Source organism: Aedes albopictus, chromosome 3 (assembly GCF_035046485.1).
Source record: "Aedes albopictus strain Foshan chromosome 3, AalbF5, whole genome shotgun sequence".
NCBI lineage: Eukaryota > Metazoa > Arthropoda > Insecta > Diptera > Culicidae > Aedes > Aedes albopictus.
In genome coordinates, this window is record NC_085138.1 from 231448945 (window position 1) to 231462959 (window position 14015).

At 40.2% G+C, this 14015-nt stretch overlaps 1 protein-coding gene across 9 annotated transcripts in view; it reads right to left on the bottom strand.

The window, feature by feature from the left end:
- The window catches only part of LOC109399236 (small conductance calcium-activated potassium channel protein), an 807467-nt gene that overhangs the window by 488450 nt on the left and 305002 nt on the right, over nucleotides 1-14015 (bottom strand). For 6 of the 9 annotated variants that reach the window (XM_062859434.1, XM_062859437.1, XM_062859431.1 and 3 more), the window contains one exon: nucleotides 3600-3680. The exons of 2 other annotated variants lie outside the window; for them this stretch is intronic. In XM_062859434.1, the coding sequence (XP_062715418.1) occupies nucleotides 3600-3680 (81 nt within the window). Of the gene's footprint in view, nucleotides 1-3599; nucleotides 3702-14015 lie in introns of all 9 variants that reach the window. One more of the 9 variants, XM_062859433.1, reaches the window with a different exon arrangement.

Below are 14015 nucleotides of genomic sequence, written 5' to 3' on the forward strand. Positions count from 1 at the left end.
ATGCGCATTCAATTTTACTGTGAATATTGGGGTTGCAGAATCATAAAATTAATGCGCTTCAAAAATAGTGAATATTATCATCTTGGAATGAAATGAATCCATTTGTTTTTTTTAGTAAAACTATCTCGAATCACAAGAAAACTCAGCAGATAGAGTTTATTTATGTGAGCATGTTATGGAAATGGTGGCAAACTATCAATTCATTGCTAATTTGAGCAAAATTAACTATTTTCCATTTACGTTAGCTAATTCTTCAACATGGCGACAACCATAATCAGCGAAAATAAAACGAAAGCAAGTTTACTTTTATGATGACCGCAATAAACCTAGAAATGCCGTAGTTCTGCTTTTCCACCAACAGATGTCGTTACTAATCGAACGGATCGCCATCTGTTGAGAGATTTAACAGTTTTATTGTGGTAATAATGATTGCCAGAAGGTTTACAAATCGGAGTTTTGTTTACTCTTAAAATCTGTCTTTATGAATATCTTCAAGTATACTATAAAACATTTTATCAATGGTTTTCATAAAAGCAGTCATAAAACTACGAGTTTTAATTATTGCTGTAATAAAACCCTAATAAAAATCAAACAAAACCAATCAGCAATGAAATTGTTACTTGGGATGGCCTGTGCATACTGGATGATATCATCGGAGGCTGTTTGCATTATAGAAGGGATAATCTCTATACATATCCATCACCCTGATCGAAGATGTTAAATGCTCCAGAGAAGGTGAATTGTAAACGCAAACAAGATTGTCAGAGCGGATTCATTGGCTAAGTGCCATAACAAAGGACAACGTATAGATAAAGTTTGACCTACCGACACGTTCTCAATGGGTCAGTTTAGACATAATAAATTAAAAATAATATTTACTAGTTATGGAAAACTAATCATGTCGTCAATAAACATTTCTTCTGAGATCACTCGAGGATTCCTTTGTCGGCGAATACCAGGCTGGTTCTTGAGAGGATTGATCGACGGTGAGATTGAAACAAGCATCAGAAGCATGAAGTCCAACAAAGTTCCCGGGGTCGACGCATATCAGCAGCTCTGCTCGAAGCTGACCCTGCTATCCGCGCAAATAGTGCAACAACTATTCTATAATATTTGGCACATCACTTTTCCGGCCGAATGGATACAGGGTGTCTCAGAATATTCCCAAGAAAGGGGATCTGACTGTGTGGGATAACTGGCGTGCTCATGTTACTATGAATTGTTCTCCAAATGTTCTACAAAGTTATCGTAAATCTCATGCAGGAGAAAATAGACGCGACTCTCCGGTGGCAGCAGGTAGAACTCTATGCCGTTTCATACTGGAGCAGGTTAACAAATTCCAAGAGTCCCTCCGTCCCTCCGGCGCTCTGAAACGTAAGGGAGTTTCGGATGAAATCGTCAACCTTATCGAAGCGCAACACATTGCAGAGTCCTTCATAACAGACCCCCTACAGATAGTCGCTGGTGTGAGGCAAGGATGTATACTACCACCACTACTGTTTCTCATCGTAATCAACGAAATCATGGTGAGGGCGATTGACCGTGTACCGAATCGTGGGATACTTTGGCAGCCCATCACTAAGGAGCATCTAAACGACTTCAATTTGGCCGATGATGTTGCTCTACTAACCCAACGGCACTCTGACGTGCAGGATAAGCTCAACACATTCAATTCCTCCAACTTGACATTAGCTGGTCAAACAGTGGTGAAGGTCGAAAATTTCAATATCTTGGCTGCCAGATCGCGTCAGACGACGTTATCAAGATCGACATACATATTTAGAAGTAAGGATCAAGAAAGCTAGGGCTGCTTTTGTAAGTTTACAAAATATAAGGAGATTCTATCAGATCAGTCAGTGCACCAAATATCGAATTTACAATTTCAACGTAAAATCTGTACTATATTGTACACCAGTGATCCTCAGCCTAACTGTCATTGCAGGCCGAAATTGAATTTTGAAAAGAGACTGCGGGCCGCAAGTCATTCAAGAGTTTATTTTCAACAATTTCCACACAAAATCCATCTGTTTTTTTATATTGATCAAGAGCAAAAAGTAAATAACCTGGAGTTATAAAGAGATTTTAATTCACGTGGGAAAATTCTGAAATCATGGGAATAAAAAACAGGGCTTTCAAAATCGTAATATTTAGGTGTTTAGGCAATTCTTGTTCTTTAAGAATATTGTGGATAAACTTACAGCGTACGTATAGCGCAGATTATTAGTGCAGAATTGTGGAAGTCCTAGATAGGAACACGGACAAATTTCTTGATACAGGAGATCCAGTTTTGACAAATTTCCGAATTGAATTTCCTGAAAAGTATATCGAACCCTTGATACAAAAAAAATCTTGAAACTGTTACTTCTCGTGGATTTTGAGAAATTTTAGAATGATTTGTAGGGATTTCAGGGTTCTCGGAAGAAATTCCGAAAATCTGCCTGGAGATACTGTTGTGTAAATTATTGAAGTTTTTCTTGCATTATTTCTTAGGAAGCCAATGAAAAATAACCTGCAGGCATGATTTTCCAAGCAATGTGTGCAACTATACTGATTTAGAATAAATTCTCAAAAGTATTGCTGCCTCAACTCATAATTTAAGCGAAGCACACCGTTCCTAACAACAGTTTCAAATATTTTCTTTTACAGTTTTTAAGACTTCCAAAAATCTTACTTCTTTTTAAAAACTCCCCATGATATTTGCAAAATTTCAGTTGTTAATATTCATTCTCATAAAAGTTTTAAATATGGTGAAATTTCTGCTTTTCATTATGGAATATGTGAGTGGGCCATTTTGCAATACATTTCAAAATCAGTTCGCGGGTCGCACAAAACCTGGTTGGGGCCGCAGTTTGGTGATACTAAGCTCCATCGATGAAGACTACAGAAACCGATATCAACAGATAAACGAGAACGTAAATGTAGGTCGCACACTACGAGAAGGCGGAAACGAAATCTGCAAGCAAGGAGGACAGGCGAGGACTTTAGACACGACCAAGATGAAGTATATGATTGCTGGTAGAGATATAGGCGGGTCTAGTGACGGTAGTGCTGAACCAGAAGAAAGAAATTCGAGAACAATATCCAGCATAGAGGTCGGTGACATCGGGTACTGGACAGCCGAGACGGTGTCGACTGGACGCGGTTCAAGAACCCCTGGGAATCCTAAACGTTCGAATAAACTGGAGCAACTGTCCAAGAGCGATAAACATACTTGATACTAGAGTAAAGCTACACTGTAGTAATCAAAGTATGTCCCATCAAAGGATTGTTTCTATCCCCTGTTAATAATTTATGTCATGGTTTATATTATCACAGAGATGAATAACTAAAAATGTCTAGGTTGAAAATTCATTAAAAAACACTTACCAAATTGAAATTGTTTGACATAGATTGACCCAGCAGTAGTACTGTGACAGAACTGTATACGATAGATCAAAGATGATGGACGAAACTATGGATACGAGAAACTAGCACTAAGGTGGTCGCATGAAGAAAGATCAACTAAATAGAAAGTGTGTCTATATATTGTATATGTAGAGAAGAGAGGTTTTGGTTGCTGATAAGTAGAGTAGTAGTAGTATTAATGAGCTTTCAAATACCGTTCTAGCGTAATTGACGGTCTCAGTCGTAGCCTCGGTGAAGGCCCTCCGCAGACGCGTTCTCCTACTTTGCGACAGAGTCTGTGGGCAGAGTAGCACACCCTTGTGAGCGCGGGGGCATTTCGTTCGTTCGTTCGGCAGTCAGGTCAGTCAGATAGAAGATTTTGGTTCAAAGTTCGAGTAGAACCGAGAGCCGACGATGGTTATGGTTATGTTATCATGTTCATGGGTTCGATTGCAGGACAATCGAGAAGGTGCGAGAAAGTAACACCACACCACAGGAAAGATGACAAAGTCGCGGAAGGAGAGATATAAAAAGAGAAAAGAGAGAAAAAACAGAGAAGAGGAAAACATTGGTTGGATTTTTCATAATTTACAAGCAAGTTCTGATGAAAAAGTGTCCTACGCAAATTCTTATTAACAGTTCTATTATTCTCTCTAGAAGTGGATGCTGCCATTAATATTCACAGCGGAAGCACTAAAAGGTAAGCAAATTGATTCGAAACGTATATCCAAGTATGGACGCTCACGTCCTCGCCGTTCGTGACGGGACTCGGAAGCAATCCTTCCACCGTGGAATAAAAGCAAAACGGAAAAAACAAATATCCGAGAAAAACGAAAAAAGAAGTCCATTTACATAAACCCATAGTTAAGAAAGCTCGCGATTTGCATAATAGAAATCCGTCTTCGCAACCCACACTTCGTCGAAGGATTTCTCCTTCAACATCGCGATTACATGGATAAGTCTCTAGGAAGTTGTGGTCAATGCAATGACGGATGTTCGACAATGTGCTTGATAAATGTGTGGTGAGGTTGAGCTTTTTTATCATGATGTGCAGTTGAGACTGAATACTTGAACTCAAGGATTTCTCCTCTTTGTGGTATTTACGTTTAATTGATTATTTTTTAAATGTTTATTCAAATATGGTCAGAGTTACATTGGAAAACTAATACTTTCATATTAATCCTTTTTGAGTCCAGACGAATATGATGGCTCTACCCCATTTGGCATAACACCGATTAGCATAACGATAATTATGTTTCTTACAAATCGGAAGTTTGAAGAGTTATGTGAAACAAAAATTATGATATATGTTTTTATGCAATAGCAATATGCGAAACAGCATTAGGTCAAATGGAGTAGACCTTATTTAACCTTCCTTTTGCATTAGGGTCATTTTTGGCCAATCGGCACATTCATTTGACTGTCATGTCGTAGCCAAATAAGTTAGAGACCTGAAATTATCTGACTTTTCCTAACTTTTGAAAACGAATATTTTCGAGCTAGGGGTAGGCGGGGCATTATGAACACCCGGGGCAGAATGGACACCCTCAATATTTTGAAATATGCGAACTTTTTTGAACTTTTAATGAATGGAGGATATAGTCCATTTGTCTAAAACGTAGTTTCAGGAAATAAACATTCGAAATTAACCCGTTTCGGTCCTAGTTGGGAATTTAATTTCAAAAAATCACTGTGACTTCATTTTCCAACCGATTTTTACGAAATTTTGTACGAAGATCGCGCTACATCTCTAGTTGTATGGAAAAATATTAAAATGGTATTTTGGTCCTTGGGGTCTGAGTTATTGAAGGGGTTATATGGGTCAAATCAGGTCAAAATTGGACCAACTTCCTTTTAACCACTGATTACTTGTAAAAAACACATGCAATATGATTGCAAACATGTTCAATTATCTTTTTATTATTACAGACGCATAGTTTGAGTAAATTGGGATTGTCTGGTTTTGGTTCCGGATGTTCCGGGTCACGTTTGGGGTGCGTTCGGAGGACACTTCTCAAACGTTCCCTACACATGACATTTTTTCTCGAATAATTCTAAAAAACACGCTTGTCATGATTCATTCTTCATAATTTTGTATACTAAGTATATTGAAGGAATATTCAAAGGTTTTTTTTGACAAATTGGCCGCCATCCCGGATGTTCCGGGAACCTGGGACCATCCGGGGAAGTGGCCATTTTCCAAACAGTTATGAAACATGGCTTGCGACATATCAATCTTCATGTTTTTGCAAAACAAGTATGTTAGAGTAGAATTCAGAGGTTTTTAGACATATTGGCCGTCATCCCGGATGTTCCGGGAACCTGGGACCACCCGAGAAAGTGGCCATTTTCCAAATTGTTATGAAACATGGATTGCGACACATCAATCTTCATAACTTTGCAAAACAAGTGTGCTAAAGTAGAATTCAGAGGTTTTTGGACATATTGGCCACCATCCCGGATGTTCCGGGAACCTGGGACCACCCGGAGAAGTGGCCATTTTCCAAACAGTTATGAAACATGGCTTGCGACACATCAATCTTCATGATTTTGCAAACGAAGTATGTTAGAGGAGAATTTAGAGGTTTTTGGACATATTGGCCACAATTCCGTATGTTCCGGGAACCTGGAACCACCCGTGGAAGTGGCCATTTCTCAAATAGTTATGAAACAAGGCTTGAGACATATCAATCTTCATGATTTTGCAAAACAAGTATGGCAGAGGAGAATTTAGAAGTTTTTGGACATATTGGCCACCATTCCGGATGATGCGGGAACCTGGAACCACCAGGGGAAGTGGCCATTTTCCTGACAATTATGAAACAAGGCATGCGACATATCAATCTTTATGATTTTGCAAAACAAGTATGTTAGAGGAGACTTCAAAGGTTTTTGGACATATTGGCCACAATTACGGATGTTCCGGGAACCTGGAACCATCCGGGGAAGTGGCCATTTTCCAAATTGTTATGAAACATGGCTTGCGACATATCAATCTTCATGATTTTGCAAAACAAGTATGTTAGAGGAGAATTTAGACGTTTTTGGACATATTGGTCACAATTCCGGATGTTCCGGGAACCTGGAACCACGCGGGGAAGTGGCCATTTTCCAAACAGTTATGAAACATGGCTTGCGACATATCAATCTTCATGATTTTGCAAATGAAGTATGTTAGAGGAGAATTTGGAGGTTTTTGGGCATATTGGTCACAATTCCGCATGTTCCGGGAACCTGGAACCACCCAAGGAGGTTGGCCATTTTTCAAACAGTTATGAAACAAGGCTTTCGACATATCAATCTTCATGATTTTGCAAAACAAGTATGGCAGAGGAGAATTTAGAGGTTTTTGGACATATTGGCCACCATTCCGGATGTTCCGGGAATCTGGAACCACCCAGGGAAGTGGCCATTTCCCCAAACAGTTATGCAACACGGCTTGCGACATATCAGTCTTCATGATTTTGCAAAACAAGTATATTAGAGTAGAATTCGAATATTTTTGGACATATTGGCCACAATTTCGGATGATCCGAGGACCTGGAACCACCTGGGGAAGTGGCCATTTTCCAAACGAATATGAAACATGGCTTGCGACATATCAATCTTCATGATTTTGCCAAACAAGTATGTAAGAGTGGAGTTCAGTAATTTTTGGACATATTGGCAACCATATCTGGATGTTCCGGGAAAATGGCCACTTCCTTGGATGGCTGCAAGTTCCCAGATCATCCGGAGTATTATCCAATATGTCCACAACGATCTGGATTCTCCTCTAACCCACCTAATTTACAAAATTATGAAGATTGATATGTCGCAAGCCATGTTGCATAATTTATTGGGGCATGGTCACTTCCCGGTTGCCAGAATATTCAAGATGGTAGCCAATATGTCCAAAACCCGCTGAATTCTACTCTAACATACTTCATTTGCAAAATCATGAAGATTGATATTTCGCAAGCAGTGAATCAAAATTTAACCATCGCGCAACAATAACGACAATGACGCAACCTGAATTTGTTGCGACATTCTACCCAATGCGACATACGATTGTCCCAACTTGAACAGAATAGGACAAAGATCGTGCACCACGAATTAAGAGATTTTTAAGCCTTGCATTGTGATTTTCGAGCGGTAACTTCGAGTCGGTAAACACTGCAACGCTGCTGAAGATGTATCATCGAAAAGGTTCGATTTTGGGTTAGTAATAATGGATTATTCACGAGTTGAATAGTACGCAACAAATTCAGCTTCCGTTTTGTCTGCAACAAAAAAAATCGAGATCATGTCTTTATCTGTTACCAGTTGGGATAAAGAGTAATCGCCGCGTCTCTTTTGTTGCTTGTATTGTACCTCTTTTGTCTGACAATTCTCTTCACTGGTCGCAAGCCATGTTTCATAACAATTTGGAAAATGGGCACTTCTCCGGGTGGTTCCAGGTTCCCGGAACATCCAGGATGGCGGCCAATATGTTCAACAATCTCTGAAATCTACTCTAACTTACTTGTTTTGCAAAATCATGAAGATTGATATGTCGCAAGCCTTGTTTCATAAATGTTTGGGAAATAGTCACTTCCCCGGGTGGTTCCAGGTTCCCGGAACATCCGGGATCGTAGCCAATACATCCAAAAACCTCTAAATTCTCCTCTAACATACTTGTTTTGCAAAATTATGAAGATTGATATGTCGCTACCCATGTTTCATAATTGTTTGGAAAATGGCCACTTCCCCAGGTGGTTCCAAGTTCCCGGAACATCCGTAATTGTGGCCAATATGCCCAAAAACCTATGAAGTCTCCTCTAACATACTTGTTTTGCAAAATCATGAAGATTGATATGTCGCAAGCAGTGAATCAAAATTCAACCATCGCGCAACAATAATGACAATGTCGCAACATGTATTTGTTGCGACAAACAAACCCATGCGACATAAGTTTGTCCCAACTTGAAAATAATGGGATTAACATCGTACACCACGAGTTTAGAGATTTTTAAGCTTTACATTGCGATTTTCGAACGGTAACTTCGAGTCGGTAAACACTGCAACTCTGGTGAAGCTCTATCATCAAACAGTTTCAACTTTGGGTTAGCAATAATTGATTATTCACGAGTTGAAAAGTACGCAACAAATTCAGCTTCCGTTTTGTCTGCAACAAAAAATTTCGAGATCATGTCATTATCTGTTACCAGTAGGGATAAAGACTAATCGTCGCACCTTCTTTGTTGCTTGTTTTGTGCCTCTTTTGTCTGACAATTCTCTTCACTGGTCGCAAGCCATGTTTCATAACAATTTGAAAAATGGCCACTTCCCCGAGTGGTTCCAGGTTCCCGGAAGATACGGAGTTGTGGCCAATATGCCCAAAAACGTCTAAATTCTCCTCTAACATACTTGTTTTGCAAAATTATGAAGATTGATATGTCGCAAGCCATGTTTCATAACTGTTTGGAAAATGGCCACTTCCCCGGATGGTCCCAGGTTCCCGGAACATCCGGGATGGCGGCCAATATGTCAAAAAAAAACCTTTGAATATTCTTTCAATATACTTAGTATACAAAATTATGAAGAATGAATCATGACAAGCGTGTTTTTAGAATTATGCGAGAAAAAATGTCATGTGTAGGGAACGTTTGAGAAGTGTCCTCCGAACGCACCCTAAACGCGACCCGGAACATCCGGAACCAAAACCAGACAATCCCAATTTACTCAAACTATGCGTCTGTAATAATAAAAAGATAATTGAACATGTTTGCAATCATATTGCATGTGCTTTTTACAAGTAATCAGTGGTTAAAAGGAAGTTGGTCCAATTTTGACCTGATTTGACCCATATAACCCCTTCAATAACTCAGACCCCAAGGACCAAAATACCATTTTAATATTTTTCCATACAACTAGAGATGTAGCGCAATCTTCGTACAAAATTTCGTAAGAATCGGTTGGAAAATGAAGTCACAGTGATTTTTTGAAATTAAATTCCCAACTAGGACCGAAACGGGTTAAAATTATACTTGATTTTACACGAAAAAGTTGCGTCCTCCGTTTTTTGTGCATGGAAATTATAATTTTCACTCCATCTAAAATAAGATTTAGTGATTAATTTATTGCAGGTCGATCAAAACCTGATATTTCTAGAACACGTGCAAGTAGTTTTGCTGTATCTACATGCTTAACATGTTTATATTTTCTTCTTTATTATATCAAAAATCAAGTTTGGAAATATCTTCTGCTGCCGGGGCAAAATGGACACTCACCTTTTTGAAAGAAGCGGCAAGGGAAAAATATAACCTATATCACAAACCAACCAAATTCTTCGATTTCAGTATATTTTCGGTTAAATGTTCACTATAGTAGACATAGGGTGAAACAAATTGGCCTAAAAACGACAGAAGTGGAAAATAGTTGTTCTATGCACAGCTGTACATGCTGACAAAAACGAAGCTTTATCCAAAACAGCCTGAATTTAAATTAACTGAACAAAAATGAACTACTTCGGCGTATTATTCATCCATAATAGTTGTTTTGTAATGAAATGACTTTATAGGTGTAAATAATGTACGAAATTCGTAAAAGTCTCATGGTGTCCATTCTGCCCCGTACGCTTGAAGACGGTCATGAAAAACTAACATTTTTCAAAACATTTTTTGAAGTGGATAAATCATTTTTCTTCGTGAGCATTCTTATGCAATAGATGCTAAATAGACTTTTAAAGAATACATGTATCAAAAAACTAAACTTTTTTTACATCTTGCCAGGTAAAGTTGGCAAAAACCTTAGGGTGTCCATATTGCCCCGCCTACCCCTATAATCCGCTTTCAGCGACATCTAGGAAGAGAGCAACAAAAAAAGTAACACATTTGGCATTAAGGGGTCAAAAATGGCCAATAAATTTGACACGCTCCCAAAAATCCATTTTCGATCCGATTTCCATTCTCTTAGGCTTAAATGAAAGATATGAGTTCCAAGAATCAGACCGTGACTGATTCTTGGCCATTCCGGGACATGGGCCCCTGTAATCGGTTCCGGAAGGTGCCCACAGGGGACATATACAGATTTTAGTACAGAGGCTCGTTTCGACTATTAAAATACCGTGGAATTTCATCTAGAATCAGAAAAGCAGCGCGATAATTAGGGAATGAGCATATTGACCATATCCAGATATTCCGGAACCGGTTCCAGTGAGAACCGGAGAGGCTAGAGCGACCATTTTGAGCTCACTTTTCTTCAGTATCGAGGGAGTTTTGATCACATTACCAAACTAGTCATGTGACGGCTCTATCTTTATGGTTTTTCATACAAATTACGGTGATAATCCCTCCTGCGGCCACTGGAACGTGACATAAAGAATCATGTCTGGAGATGAAGAGTGTATGATGGGACAGAGATGGGATTCCTCCAGGACTTCCTCCAAGGATTCCTTCAGGAATTCCTCAAGGGTTTCCTTCAAGAAATCCTCCAGGGGTTGCTTCAAATATATCTCAAAGATTCCTGCTAAAATTCCTCCAGGGATTCTTCGAGGAATTCCTCCAGAGATTTCTCCAGGGATTCCTCCAGGAATTCCTCCAAAGATACCCACAGGAATTCTCACAGACATTCTTTCAGGGATTCCTCCAGAGATTTATCAAGGGGTTCCTACAGGAATTCCTCCAGGGATTCCACAACAAATCCTTCCAGACGTTCCTCCAGATATTCCTCCAAAAATTCCTTCAGGAATTTCTCCAAGGATTCCTTCACGAATTCCTCCAAGAATTTCTCCAGGGATTCCTTCAGAGATTCCTGCAGCGATTCCTCTAGAGATTTTTCCAGGGATTCCTCCAGGAATTCCTCTAGGGATTCCTCCACGAATACTTCCAGACGTTCCTCCAGAGATTCCTTCAGGAATTTCTCCAAGGATTTCTTCACGAATTCCTCCAAGAATTCCTACAGGGATTCCTCCAAAAATTTCTTCAGGAATTTCTCCAGAGTACCTCCCAGAAATCATCCAGAGATTCTTTCGGGAATTCCTCCAAAAATTCCTACAGGAAGTCCTCCAGGAATTCCTCCAAGGATTCCTTCAGGCATTCCTCCAAGGATTCCTCCAAGAAATTCTCCAGGGATTCCATCAGGAATTTCCCCAGAGATTCCTCCTTCTGGAATTCTTCCAGGGAATCCCAAAGGAATTCCTCCAGGCATACCTCCAGGTATTCCTCCAGGAGTTCCTCCAAAGATACCCCCAGGAATTCTCACAGACATTCTTTCTGGGATTTCTCCAGAGATTTATCAAGCGGTTCCTACAAGAATTCCAGGGATTCCACCACAAATTCTTCCAGACGTTCCTCCAGATATTCCTTCAAGAATTCCTCCAGGAATTTCTCCAAGGATTCCTTCACGAATTCCTCCAAGAATTCGTCCAGGGATTCCTTCAGAGATTCCTTCAGAGATTTCTCCAAGATTCTTCTAGAGATTTCTCCAGGAATTCCTCCAGGAATTCCTCTAGGGATTCCTCCCCGAATACTTCCAGACGTTCCTCCAGAAATTCCTTCAGGAATTTCTCCAAGGATTTCTTCACGAATTCCCCCAAGAATTCCTTTAGAGATTCCTACAGAGATTCCTCCAAAAGTTCCTTCAGGAATTTCTCCAGAGTACCTCCCAGAAATCATCCAGAGATTCTTTCGAGAATTCCTCCAAAAATTCCTACAGGAAGTCCTCCATGAATTCCTCCAAGGATTCCTTCAGGCATTCCTTCAAGGATTCCTCCAAGAAATTCTCCAGGGATTCCATCAGGAATTCCTCCAGAGATTCCTTCAAGAATTCTTCCAGGGACTCCTCCAGGAATTCCTCCAGGAGTTCCTCCAAAGATACCACGAGGAATTTTCACAAACATTCTTCCAGGGATTCCTTCAGAATTCCCTCACGGATTCCTCCAGGGATTCCTCCAGGAATTCTTCCAGAAGTTCCTCCAGAGATTCCTCCAGCAATTTCTAAAAGGGTTCTTTCAGGAATTCCTTCACGAATTCCTCCAAGAATTCTTTCAGAAATTTCTGCAGAGATTCCTCCAAAAAATCCTCCAGGAATTATTCCAAGGATTCCTCCAGGAATTCCTCTAAGAATTCTCCAGAGTACGTCCCAGAAAAACTCCAAGGACACTTTCAAGAATTTCTTCAAAAATTTCTCCAGGGATTTCTCCAAGGATTCCTCCAAGAATTTCTCCAGGAATTCCACAAGGGATTCCTCCAAGAAATCCCCCAAAGATTCCTTCAGCATTTTTTCCAAATATTCCTCCAAACAATTTTCCAGGGATTCTTCCACGGATACCTCCAGGGATTCCTCCAGGAAATCCTTCAAAGATACCCCTAGGAATTCCCACAGATATTTCTCCAGGGATTCCTTCAGAAAATCCTCCAAGGATTTCTCCAAGAATTACTCCCGGAATTTCTCCAGGGATTCTTCCAGGAATTCTTCAAGACGTTTTTACAGAGATTCCTTCAGAGATTCATGCAGGAATTTCTCCAAGGATTGCTTCAGAAATTCCTTCACAAATTCCTCCAAGAATTCCTTCAGGGATTCCTTCAGAGATTCCTGGGATTCCTCCAAAATTTTTCAGGAATTCCTCCAAGTATTCTTCCAGGAATTTCGCAAGAGTACGTTCCAGAAATCCTCCGGAGATTACTCCAGGAATTCCTCCAGGGATCTACTCAGAAATTCATCTAAGGATTCTTTCAAGGATTCCTCCAGGGATTTCCCCAGGAATTCGTCCAGGAATTCCTCCAGGGATACCTCAAGGAGTTTTTCCAGAGTTTACTCAAGGAATTCCTCCAAAGGTACCTCCAGGAGATCTCACAGACATTCTTCCAGGGATTCCTCCAGGAATTTATCCAGAGATTCCTCCAGTAATTCTTCCAGGAATTTCTCCACGGATATCTCCAGGAATTTTTCCAGGGATTCCTCCAGAGATTACTCCAAGAATTCCTCCAGGGATTCCTCCAGGAATTCTTTCAGGGATTCCTCCAGGAATTCCTTCAAGGATTCCTCCAGAAATTCTTCCAGGGATTCCTCCAGGAATTTCTCCAAAGATACCCCAGGAATTCTAACAGACATTCTTCCAGGAATTCCTACACGGGTTGCTCCAGAGATTCCTCTAGGAATTCCTCCGGGGATTTACTCAGAAATTCATCTAAGGATTCCTTCCAGGACCTTCAAGAATACCTCCATGGAATCCTCCAGAGATACCTACAAGAATTCTTCCAGGAATTCTCCCAACAATACTTCCAGGAATTTCCACAGATATTCTTCCAGGGATTCCATCAGGGATTCCTCCAGGAATTTGCTCGGGAATTCATCTAAGGATTCTTTCAGAAATTCGTCCAAGAATTCCTCCAGAAATACCTCCAGGAATTCTTACAGGTGTTCCTATCGGAATTTCTCACAGTCAATCCTTCAGGGATTTCTCCAGCAATTCGTCCACGAATTCCTCGAGAGATTCCTCCAGAAATTCTTTCAGACGTTCCTCCAAGAATTCCTTCGGGGTTCCTTCAGGGATTCTTCCAGGAATTTCTCAAAGGAATTCTTGAGGAATTCCTTCACTTATTCCTCCAAGAATTCCTCCAAGAAATCCTACAGGGATTCCTTCAGAGATTCCTTCATGAATTCCTTCA